The sequence below is a fragment of the Siniperca chuatsi genome, linkage group LG13, assembly GCF_020085105.1.
Source record: "Siniperca chuatsi isolate FFG_IHB_CAS linkage group LG13, ASM2008510v1, whole genome shotgun sequence".
NCBI classification, from domain to species: domain Eukaryota; kingdom Metazoa; phylum Chordata; class Actinopteri; order Centrarchiformes; family Sinipercidae; genus Siniperca; species Siniperca chuatsi.
Window position 1 is genome coordinate 8842440 of NC_058054.1, and position 12693 is coordinate 8855132.

At 38.2% G+C, this 12693-nt stretch overlaps 1 protein-coding gene across 2 annotated transcripts in view; it reads right to left on the reverse strand.

Moving 5' to 3' along the window:
- The window catches only part of LOC122887089 (guanine nucleotide exchange factor VAV3-like), a 52693-nt gene that overhangs the window by 22000 nt on the left and 18000 nt on the right, over positions 1–12693 (reverse strand). For both annotated transcript variants that reach the window (XM_044219963.1, XM_044219962.1), the window contains exons 9-18: positions 12027–12126; positions 11406–11501; positions 9570–9638; positions 8405–8491; positions 6783–6868; positions 6233–6365; positions 4366–4475; positions 2010–2111; positions 1375–1466; positions 489–511 (exon numbers count right to left, since the gene is read on the reverse strand). In XM_044219963.1, coding sequence (XP_044075898.1) covers positions 489–511; positions 1375–1466; positions 2010–2111; positions 4366–4475; positions 6233–6365; positions 6783–6868; positions 8405–8491; positions 9570–9638; positions 11406–11501; positions 12027–12126 — 898 coding nt within the window. The remainder of the gene's footprint in view (positions 1–488; positions 512–1374; positions 1467–2009; positions 2112–4365; positions 4476–6232; positions 6366–6782; positions 6869–8404; positions 8492–9569; positions 9639–11405; positions 11502–12026; positions 12127–12693) is intronic.

The window sequence follows — 12693 nt, forward strand, 5'->3', positions numbered from 1 at the left end:
CCATTTTAAAAGGGAAAGACAGACATCAAGAGTAAAATTCAGCAGTTCTGTTTCTGAGCACTTTGTCTTTTGGGGGAAAAAATATATAATAGCTTTTAAAACATATCAATTTTTTAACTGATTATAACAGAACACAGTCTATATTATTCTGGGGGCTCACTCCATGCTCCATATACTGACAGTTGGATTTAAAATACACAATAATGATGGTCCTGTGATGAAGAACATTGTAGATACTATTAAAAATAAACATTCAAAAATGATTATACAGTGGTAAAAACAATACCAGCAGCTCCTTCCACTTTGCAACTCTACAAATACAAACTGTTCACTAGCATTACCAATTGTTGACCTAATTTTTAATGTGGGTACCCTTTTCAATACTTGAGTGAGTGTATGTGCGCTCTGTGATAACTGCTATATTATGCTTCACTAATTATGTTGGCTTTGGTGTCTAAGTCAAAGAAGAAAAACAGTCCAGGTCTTACCTTGGGCTTCGGCTTGGCAGAATCTGCAGTCAGACGAGAGACAGACACAGGGAGATGAATACGATATCAGTGTGTGGTGGCTTCCTGACATACAACCTCAATTGTCAACCTCTGCTGGCCCTCATCACGCTTCAGAATGCATAAAGACCACAGCACTTCTGCTAAGAAGGCTTGTCAAAGGCCTGAGCTGCCTTTAGCTGTCTGTGTATTCAGGGAAGGTAATGTACCCAAACTACAGCCAAAGAGCTAAAGCTTGACATAGGAGTAAGATGCAACAACTGCTAAATATCTATATGGCATAGTTTAGCTTTCAATTAAACAACTGCTAAAAAGTTACAAAGTCAAAACATATATTATGTCTAATTTGCTGTTTTTCTAATACAGAATTTATATTTTCAGATAAAGGTATGTGCAAGGGGAAATTTGAGTCTGAGGGCGACAAAGTAAAGGAAGGTCAAAGTGTTACCACATCCATAGAGATTAATATCTTGGGGGCCATAAATATTAACAACACATTTCATAGTATAACAGTTAGATATCTTATGTACAAGGTTGGCAATCTGGCATGAATGTGTGGTGCTAGAGGAAAGCTCATGGAGTACCTAAAATGTAAAGAGGTTCTCCTCTAGGGAACACGAATGTTCTCAGTAAATTTCATGGCAATCTGCCTTTTAGATTTTGATATTTTGTGTGTATAAGTGGAAATTGTGGCCTGATGGTGGCGCTAGAAGAAAGGTCACCAAAAAAAAATAGGATATATTCTCTGAGGGACATAAATATGCACAGCAAATATCATGGAAATGATGCCATTAGTTTTCAACATAACTTGTTATGGCGCAGTGTTCAAAAAGTGAAACACAATCAGTTTGGGAGGCCTCCATCTCACCTGTTTTCCCACAGACTCCCAGTCGACCAAGACACTCCTTATGAGCCCCCAGCCCACATTTTAGACAGAGATAACCCTGGTTAAAGATGCCCCTGGACACAATAAACCACAGGATATATTTCATGTATAACAGCCTCCTTAAGAGAAATACCTTGACATTTTGAATTTTCAGGCTTCTGTCACAGTCTCAAGATAAGAAAAATGACACAAGAAATGTCCTTCAGCTTTCCAAAACCATAAAACTGATACTGTCTGCTGAAAACTGAGACAGCTAACAGTCTGTAGTCCCTATTTATTTCAGCTAAACCCAGTGCTAATAAGCCATTTGCAGTTAAGTGAGAGGCTAAATTAAAAAAAATTTCATTTTGTGCCTGAGGAAAACTGACAAAATGTCATGGAGTTCCTTTCATACCTTCAATATGAATAATATTTGAAAGTATATTTTAATAAGAACAGAAATACACTGTCAGTGCAATAACACATGACGATTTGCCATCCTAGAACAGTGTGTGTAGTTAAAGTTCATATTCACCCTGTCACAGACGTGGGACTGAGTCCCACATAGAAACATTTTTACTCTTCATCAGGGCTACATAATTATCCAAAATAGTATAGTCATAATGCCTGAATATTACCTGAGCAAGAGGTGACAATAACTACAGGAAGTGATCCTTTCAAAGGTGTGCATCTTGAACTGGTGGGAGTTGTGGCTGGCTTTCTCTGGTCGGATATTTGATCTGAGACAGGAAATTAGGTTAAATGAAATGAAAATGGTTAAATGAAAACAAGAGTGAACAGCCATGCTAGTGTCTCTGTAATGCCGTACTTAGGCACAGCGGTGCTTTGAGCTAAATGCTAAAATCAGCATGCTAACATGCTTCCAATGACAATGCTAACATGCTGATGTTAAGCTGATGTTAAGCAGGTATAATACCATGTTCACAATCTTAGTTTAGCGTGTTGATGCAGCATAACATTTGCTAATTAGTATTAAACTCAAAGTACAGCTGAGGCTTGTCCAAGTATTGGACAAAAATGGACCTGATGATGTCACTAGATGAAAAGTCAGGGGATCATCAAAGCTAATACAATTTATCCTGAGGGAGAAATGAATGTCTGTACAAACTTTCATGGCAACCCATCTGATATTTGTTGACATATTTCAGTCCAGACCAAACTGGTGTAATGTGACAGAACAACATTGCTGCAGAGCCATGCTGCTAGCATCATGGCTAAAGAACATGTGGTAATTGGGTTTGTGTGTGTATCAGTAGTATAATTTTCTTTACATTTACTCAATATACAAAACATTCTTAATCATTTCTTTATCAACTGAATAAAATAACTCTGTTGTGGCAAAAACAATCTGCAATTCATTCCTTCAACTGACCGAAATAAAAGCAATACCCCAGTGCATGTGTACGTGTAAATGAAGAAGGCTTAAATCAGCCCAGACAAATCCAATTTTGAGCTGCATGTGTTAAAACATGACAGGGGAAACATGCATAGCAAAAATAAGCAGCCTTTCTGGAACGTGCACAAACACAACTGACACAAAAACGTCTTTTTGTATTGAACACACCATCCAGAAGCCACTTAAACTGAGTGCTCCCATAAGTGAGTTATTCATCAGGAGCCCACATCCTCTTTACAGGTACAATTTTCACTTTCTGAAAGGGCCCCTTCTGGTGTCATTACCCAATGCACAGAGGCACGCATTGCTGTTTTCAGACATAAACCCTGTATCTGTAAAAAAATAAATAAATAAATACATTAAAAAAAAAAAGTTTCAAGAAGGGTGTGAAAAATGGTTATTTTTCCTTACACTGGAAATTACACTGAGGATTTGAGCAAGTGTCAAGGGCCTAGTGGTCATGTGAGTTTATGAACTCATACATATGTGACTACTTACAGTTCATGTTAGAGAAAGAGAAGCACTTAAATTGCACATTGTACATCCCCACACACAGAGCGGCTAAAGCTCCTGCCTCCCAATAAGGAGATCGTGGGTTCGTGGGATCGATTCCCGGACCAGACCAACATCACACAATCTCTCTGGGTGGAGTCTGCATGTCCTCCCCGTGTTACCGTGGGTTCTCTCCGGGTTCTCCGGCTTCCTCCCACCGTCCAAAGACATGCATGTGTAGGTTAATTGATAACTCTAAATTGCCCGTATTGAATGAATGTGAGAGTGAATGGTTGTCTGTCCTTGTCTGTGTCTGTGTTAGCCCTGCGACGAGTTGGCCACTGTCCAGGGTGTACCCTGCCTAAGGCCCAAAGTCACTGGGATAGGCTCCAGTCACCCGCGACCCCTAACGGGACCAAGCGGTAGAAAATGGATGGATGGATGGACATCCCCACACACTGTTTTGTTTTGCTACAGTGCATAAATTAAGTATAATCCAGCACACTATGAGAAGTGAAAATGTATTCAGGAAGGCTATAGCAAGTAGTCAGCATGCATATCAGGGATGTTTTCATACATATCCACCCCAAACACAAAAGCATTTGTTCAGTCAATCAGAGTGTAACGTCAAAACAACACTATATTCTTCCGAATCAACATAACAAAGGATGCAGACAGGATATCTGCCTGAGAAAAACCTCCCACTGTAACAAAATAATCCAAAAGATATACCTCCATAAAGCACCGATTTGAGGAAACATCGAGGCAGAGTGACTTCTTTGTAGTTTATGTTTAATGTGTGTGTGTGTGTGTGTGTGTGTGTGTGTGTGTGTGTGTGTGTGTGTGTGTATCGTAGTGTTCAGCAGTGTGTGCTTGATTACAGCAAAGACCTGATCAAACAGTGCATATGAAAGAGTCAACACCTCTCTCGGCCTTGGAATAACATGCACGCAAACAAAGACAAATAAACACCATGCACACCCATGCACATACACAGTTTGTTTTTCCTATGATACACACACACTGGTCTTCTGTGTTGATGACAAACTGTCATGACTGTGGTGTTCATGTCTCTGTGTACTTACATGGCCATTTCAAACTGATCCAGCCACTTCTTCTTCAGCTCTCTGGTCTTAAAAAAGAGTTCAAAGCCTGTGTGCCCCTGCTGGTGAGTCACGTAGAACCCGTAGCACCACTGGAGGTCAGGAAGAAGACAGCAATCAAACCAAATGTATTTTCTCATGAATGCATATGTACATTTGCATATTTATGTGTATAGAAGGGAAACTTATTTCTACTGTATCACACAGAATTTACACTTTCAATGGTGGGTGGCACAGTAGCTCAGCGGTTAGCACTGTTACGTCACAGCAAGTACAATCTGAGTGGGTTGTCTAAAACTGGGTTGTCTCTCTTTTTAGAGTTTGCATGTTTTTCTTTTCATTTGTGTCATAAACGCTGCCATGTTTTTTGCCAACGTCAAGTGAGCAGCAGAAATGGCAGTTTAACCAGAGTTCTGCCCAAAGAGGACTTAAACTGTGATGACAGTGAGGCTGCTAATCTGCCTCAAAGGAATCAAAGATGGTGTTCGATCTTTCTTTTCCAAATACATCCTAAATTTAGAAACACCACCAAAACCTTTAAGCCACAGGTGCCAAAGGCCTCAACTATGTTACATTGATTTAAGAAAATTCTGGGTGCAAAATACAATACATATTACTTGCTTGTTTTCTCTTCAGCAACATATTCACAGCTGGCCACCAAATATCTACTACTTACGGGTTAACTGCCTTGCCCATGGGCATATTTGGGAACGATTTTCAATCAATTCCCAAACCTCTTGGCTTTCGCCACCCTAATCTGTTTCAGCTTGTTGTGTCATATCTAATAACAGGAAAAGTGGCAGGGTTTACCCATCAGTGATTGGCCTGCCCTGTAATGTCCTGAATGTTTTAGAGCTCTGCTGAGTGTTAAATCATTGATGACTGTGTGGGTGCTCAGTGGCACCACATTCACACTCTGAAGTTTCATTTAGCAGAAAATGATATATAGCTATAAGCAGCCTTGGAGGACTGCACACATTCATCACCTGATATTAGCATCTCTGTCCTGCGGTGTGTGTGTTTGTTTGAGTGTGATGAGGCATATATAGGTACACAGTATCTGTATGTCTGTGAATATTTGTCTTTTTTTGTGTTTCTGTGTCTCGCTACAAAAGAATTATTGTACATGTGTCTTTTTGTGCCGCAAAATGTTGGAAGGTGGACGTGACAAAAATAAAGGGTAATGACATATCTGTTTGTGTCATTACATATTTAGTACAAGATTGTTAATTTAGAAATAATGTTAGAGACGACGCTGAATAATGCCAATCCCAAAATACAAGACCATGACCATACATGTTAAGTACCAATCACTGCCATACACATGTCCCACACAACACACACACATCATGATTGCACAATAGAGTAAATGAGGATGATAATGGAGTCCCTTTGATAAAAACCACAGAACCATCCCATTCTGGCAAGCTGTCAGTTTCACATTAGCAATCAGCACCGGAGTGAGAAGACACCATCTGTGAGCATACATCAACAAGACCTCAACAAGTCCGCTCCACTACAATACGGCCTGCGAACATTCCCACAAGGCGAAACAGAGCATACACCAGAAAGGGAGAGAACATCATTCTAAGTTACTCTTATCAGGCATCCGACAAATAGTTCAGCAATAATATCTGCAGCCAAACAGATGTTGAATAGCAACATTTCCATGCAATAGTCTAGTTTTCTGGTACTGTAAAACTAATCAAAATGTGAGGTAGATACAGATAGAGAGCCAATATTCAGTGCAATGCAAAGTGCACAAATACTAATATTTAAGTGCAGCATCTTATTATCTTATATTTATTTATATGTCTAGAAGTATATTGTGTTCTCCCAGCCAACTGACCTTTTTACCCTCTCTGTCAGAGGTGGGGTTGTTTGTTATCTTGAAGTAGTTGAGGTCAAGTATGTCCTTCATCTCATAGATGTCTCCTCTTCTCTTGCAAACAATGACAGCCACATCAAATAAAAAGATGTGCCTGTAAAATAAGAATGAATAATAAGACAGAATGTTATACTGTTCTATTATTATACTATTGTATATTCATTATGACATGTTGAGAGTTCAGATTTTTTAAATTACGTAGTAAATGTAGCATCTGTGTGTCTGAGCAAGTATTCTCCTTATTTGGTCTATATGAGAATACATAGCACTGATTTAATAGCAATGATTTGTTATGTACTTTATTTAGCTTTGAAGTTGTATTCACATACTGTTTTCATTGTGTGTTTAACAGAAAAACTGATCTTTGCAAACCTGTATTCAGACAGGTGCGTAGGAAAATCCAAGTGAGTCCAAGTGACAAAAATTAGGTCTTGCACAATGTCAACACTTATGTATGTATTGAATAGCTATGTTTCAGTAAAGCTTTTTCAGGACAATGAAGTAGAATAACCTGTCTTGTTTCCTCTTGTCGATACTGGAGACCAAGCGCACTTCTCCGTCACCTTTTGGTCGACCATAGCTGGTTAGAGGCTGATTCTGAAAGTAAAATAAGAGAGGGTTAAAATGAATAGGAAATATGTATGAAATTACATATTACAAATTACATAATTATATATGAAATAAATGCATCAATTAGTAACCCACTCTAGTCAAAAGCATAATTCAAACTCAAATGTGACACTAGGGACACATTTCCAGCACGAACCAACTTTTGTACAATCAAAAACTGGAACCCACCAGACCTTCTACTTCTAGTATTTCATGAACATTAAATAGAGCTTTTGAGAAAATCAACGTTTTTTAATGCATAGTTCATGTTACACACCATTCCATCAGATTTGTCACAGGAGATCTCTGAGCTACTTAAAATTTAAGCCAGATCAAAAACCTTATTTCAGCAGAGGGATCCAACAGACCCCAATACCATATTACTGGTTTTCTTCTTTCTTCAGCATTGACATTCACTCAAGTCACCCATTTTGTTCAATCAAGACAAGCTCTCTCACTCATAATGCCTCTGCTGCTGGCTACGCTTTTTTCCAACCTGCTACTGGTTCTGTCAGCTGATTTCTTCCTTCACCACCTTGTCTCATCCTGTTCTGCTTTCTTATTACCACGCTTGGTGAGGGCATCTCTTGCCTAATGTATGATGTGTATTCCATATATTCTACCTTCCATATGATATGCTTCTGGTGGGTTCTGCTTTGCATGCCCCTGGGACAGGGTTTACTGTGCTGAAACCTAAATTCTCTGACTTGAGGGTACCTCACAGAAACATAAAAGCTGTTTAATTTGATATTTTAATTATAGTAATAATTCCCTTTTGAGATCCGGTTGCTATAAACAATATTTTTGACTGGTATAGGGCTGCAATTAGTGATTATCTTCATTATCAATTAATTAATTATTTTCTCAATTAATCGTTTTCCTGTCAGAAAATAATAAAAAATGCCCATTCTAATTTCCCAGCGCATAAGGTGACATATTCAGATGTCCTGTTTTGTCCAACCAACAGTCTAAAACTAAAGAGATTCACTTTACAATCATATATGACATAGAACAGCAGCAAATTTGCACATTTGAGAAGTCGGAACCAGGGAATGTTTGGCATTTTTGCTTTTAAAAAAAGACTGAAATAATAATTCATTTATCAAAGTAGTTGCCAATTAATTTTCTGTCAATCAACTAATTGACTGATCAACTAATCATTTCACCTCTAAACTCATATAACATGTTATTCTTGGACTTCATCCTTATTATCCTTAAGAAGATACTTCTGACAGGGGGAAAAAATTAAAGGAAAATATGTTACAGAAAATCACAGAAACGCACACTGACCCCGTAGTTGATAACTAACCAGGTGAAATCAGTAAAGTATGTGAACTTTTTCCTGCAATAACCCTTTAAGTCAGTAAAGACAGTAAAGAGCAGGTGTCTTATACATTCAATGCAGCTGTCTAAATTGTATCCTGTGTTACGGGCTGATTCCCTCAGACTATGCCAAATTTGGTGGAAGACTGACCTTGTTAGATGAAACTTGACTTGCAAAGCTGAAAAATATTTTTGGTTTACCAGGTTTTCAATAGACTTCTGGTACTGGTCAATCTCCCTTAGAGTCTCATTATCTCTCTTCACCTCGTTGACATACTGAGCCAGGTCCTGGGCAACACAGACACACAAATACACACATTTTGTTGGGTTAGTTTAGTCTAGAGGTAGTGAAATATGTTAGAAAATTCAGGATGCATTTATTTGTAAAAGAAACACTGGTATTCTGTACTGTGCATTTAAAGAAATAGTTTGTACATTTTGGGAAATACACTTATTCAAAATGCACTCATTCGCTTTCTTGCTGAGAGTTAGATGAGAACATCGATACAATCTATAAGATGGCCGTTAAAAATGAGAGTGGAGACTGTTAGGCTTGCTTATCTTAGCTCAGCATAAAGACTGGAAGCAAGGTGAAACAGCTAACTTGTTTAAACCAAAGAGTAAAAATGACAAGTTGCAGTTTTACGGGGGCTAGTCGAGCACATAACCCCAAATAAAACTGCAACTTGCCATTTTTACACTTAATTTTTGGTACAGATAAAAAAAAAAACGTGTCAATTAGTGAGCTTTAGAGGTGCTGGATTTTGTTACCTTTGGACAGAGCCAAGCTAACTGTTTCAACTGTTTCCAGTCTTTATGGTAAGCTAAGCTAATCAGCTGCTGGCTGTAGCTTCATATTTAACATACAGATATGAGAGTTCGATCTTCTCATCTAACTCTTGGCAAGAAAGCGAATAAGAGCATTTAATAAAATGTCGGCCTATTTCTTAAATTTTATACACGTATGTTTATGTTATAGGGTGTTTTTTGTTTTTTGGTCAGCCTAGCATGCATGCCATGTAAATAATGTAAGTATGAATCAAGCCCTAAAGTTGTGCATTTCTTGCATTCTTGTTTGTTAAGTCCTCAGATCAGCTACCTATCAAGCGCTGGCTCCCTTCAGGATTGGAAAAGTGAAGAGGGCACTCACTCGCTCATTAATGTGATGTAAATGTAAAGTTTTATCAGTTCACACCACTTTGTAGAAGAGAAACATGAATGATTTACAGCTTCTTTTTTTCATCTAATAAAAGTTGATAGTTGAGTGGCAGAGACTGTTCGTAATTATCCGCTAAATCAGCCTGCTATTGGAAACAAGCTGAAATCACAATGATTACAGACCATTTACCAAAAGCACTGCCCTTACTTTCATGGCATCAAGAGCAATCTTCAAGTTGCCCTTGTCAGCAGCATCATGCGTGTGTTTGACTAGCTCCTGTTAGAGGAGGACAGAAAAGAAAGGATGGGCTCACACACAAAACTCACACACAAAACTCACACTCAAGATAACACATTTAGCATGAGTAGTTAGATTATTGATTTAATAATAAAGATTACTTTTAAGTGCCACTATGTAGTTTTCATAACAAAAAAGTCTTGTAATCAGAAGACAGCCAATTTTCCTTAATCCATCTTATTTGAGGGCAAAAAAAGGGGATTTTTAGGCAAATATTGGCACGTGTGCGTATCATCATTCAATTTCATAAACTGAAAAATAAAGCTAAATAGGCAGATTAAAAGGATTTCTCTTACATGTCATTTTACTGCCAGAAATAAGAAGAATGTTCTGACATCAGCCTGCCAACAACCACACACGTTTATTTGATTAATCAGCACATGGAAGTTATTGTTGGGAGTGTAACATGCACAGAGGCACCATGAAATCCGTCCAGAGTCTCCTGTACCGTCAAAACACCAGTCAAACAGCAAAGCAGATACGAGACAAATAACCTCATACTAGTCCAGACTGCTGCTTCCTTGCCGAGCTGTATCCACTCTCACTTAATTTCCTCTTGACCATTTCCTCTTCTTCTTCCCTTTTTACCCCCTTTCCAAAGTCTCTCCTCTGGGGGTCGGCTGAGAACACCCAGGATCACTACCATTTACCGTGGAGGCCTTTTCCCTCCACAACAATTTAAAACAGCTCTCTAGTCATTGTCCTCATCTGCCTTGCCAGCTGTAGTCTGACCTCTGATTCATACCAACCAGGGGAGACTGTGTCACACAGTTATCAGTAGGCAGTGAAATTGGGGGGATTTTGAAAGGCTGCATGTCTGGTTTCTATAGGAAGCAAGAGTGCAACTACATTGCAAGACATGTCTAAGTTTAAGAACTACAATCATGTATAAAATCACTAAGTAATGTAATGATAATTTCCCTTGTAAATCTATTTTTCAATCATGTGATAGCCACTCCAGAAATAAATTATCTTCCCCTTAAAAATGCTTGTTTGAGGAAAATTCTGGAAATTCTGTAAGCTGAAATGTATTTAAACAGACTGAAATTATGTTACTTCATTCATTCACTGTACTTTCCTTGAGAGGTGTGAGATATGAAGACTAAATGCAAGACTTAAATTACTCATCAAAACCAGATGGTTTTTTGCAGTGCTGTGGAGGGAAGCAAACATGAAGCAAAAATGTGGAGAATGTCGCTCCCAAGTGGCCACTATTATACTGAAAGAAAAACATCATACAAGTTGATTCAACTGTGCACAGTCTCACAGGAAAAAAAACTTGCTCTTATTGATAGAGAAAAGTAATAAAATAAAATAGGCATGTATGTGATATCCTTAGAATAGGCTGCAAGTTTGAATCTCTCCAACAACAGGTCAAATCTGGGCAATGTTGATTCTTATTCCTGCCTCAAAAACTACTGTTGTGATGTCCTGGAGTAAGGAAGTAAGCCCCAAATGTTCCAGATGCTAATTAAAACCATTAGATGTATAAAGTAATAAATAAAGTTTTTTTTTTAAATACAGGTAAATTGCTGATAACAAGCACTCAGTAAATCCATTCAAAAATAACTAAACATATCTAAATCAGAGGTGTCAAGACAGATTCCCTCCCTGACAGATTTATCTAGTCAGGGAGGGCTGATCTCTGAAATAAGCATTATTTTAAAAACCCAGCAGACTCTCAGTTTCCCATGACATGTGGTTTGACAGTCTTGCTTTATATTAGTGGTGTCAAGCCTTTCCAACCTGAAGAAGTAGATGGTACTTGAGAACTCTCTGCATCGGGACAACCAGCAGGTCCCTCAGTGTAAACTTCCCATTGTTGGCTCTCTTTGAGCACTCCTGGAACACATACAATACACATATTTATAACAGCATGAGCTACAATGCATCATTATACAGACGACTTAGATGTCATTCTTTGGTGTTACTGAGACTTTTTCACAAGGATGGGTAAACCAAGACACAAAACAATGTGTTTGCCATAGCTTATATGTATCTGTTCTCATTTGCTTTAGGGCGCAAGCTTGTCACAAACCAAATTGTCATGTGAAATTGAGTATGGAATATTTTTGTATCCTATTCTATTTCTATTCTAGCATGCACCAAGCTCACAGCTTATATAGAAATTATATATTTTCTTCAAAATCTATCACATAAAATCAGCTATTTTAATTCATTTAGACTAGTATATTATTATTAATATAAGCTGGAGAGAACAAGACACATAATGCAATAAAAAAGACATCCTAATGTATGTGTAGTGCACAAAATACACACTAGGGGTCGCTGGAAAACTGGATCTGTGTATATGGGGGTGTGTATGCATGTGTGTTAGTGACGGGTCAGCTTCTTCAGGTGTCTCACCTCCAGCTTTAGACGAACATCCTCTTTCTCTTTGCAAATGAGGTCTAAAACAGCGATGGCAATCTCCACACGACTGCAGTATATCCCATAAATGAGCAATCTACAATTCAGAGGAAAGACAGTGGAGGCATTGATGAGTGGTGATTTGGAGAAAAGAACAGCAAGTGTGTGTAGAGGGCCAGATAGTGCTATAGTGCTTACACAAAATTAGAAAGTACACAGTGTAACTCATCATATGTTACAATCATGTTGCTCATGATAAAGACGGTATCACGCGATTCTCTGAGAATTTGTTGCAAGACACTCGTCTACACTACAACATGATATGACTGACAAGGAAATCCTCTAATATTGGTAGATTATTTCTCAAAAAGCAGGTGTCAGTCAAATTCTATTCACTCCATGTTGTAGTAATTTCAGTTTAATCCTGAGTGCATTGCCAGTACACTGAAAGCAAATTGCAAAGGAAAGTGCAGAGGTGTAGTGAACCTAAAATTAAACCTTCTATATACTTAAATCTGATTACTGAGACATAACTGCACAAAAGGAAATTTTGGTAGATCCCAATGCAGTTTTTTTCATTTATGGCCTTTTAAATTATAAACACACCTCATGAAACTCACACGCACGAGAAAGTGAAAGAAAGCAGCATCAAAAGTGCACTTAA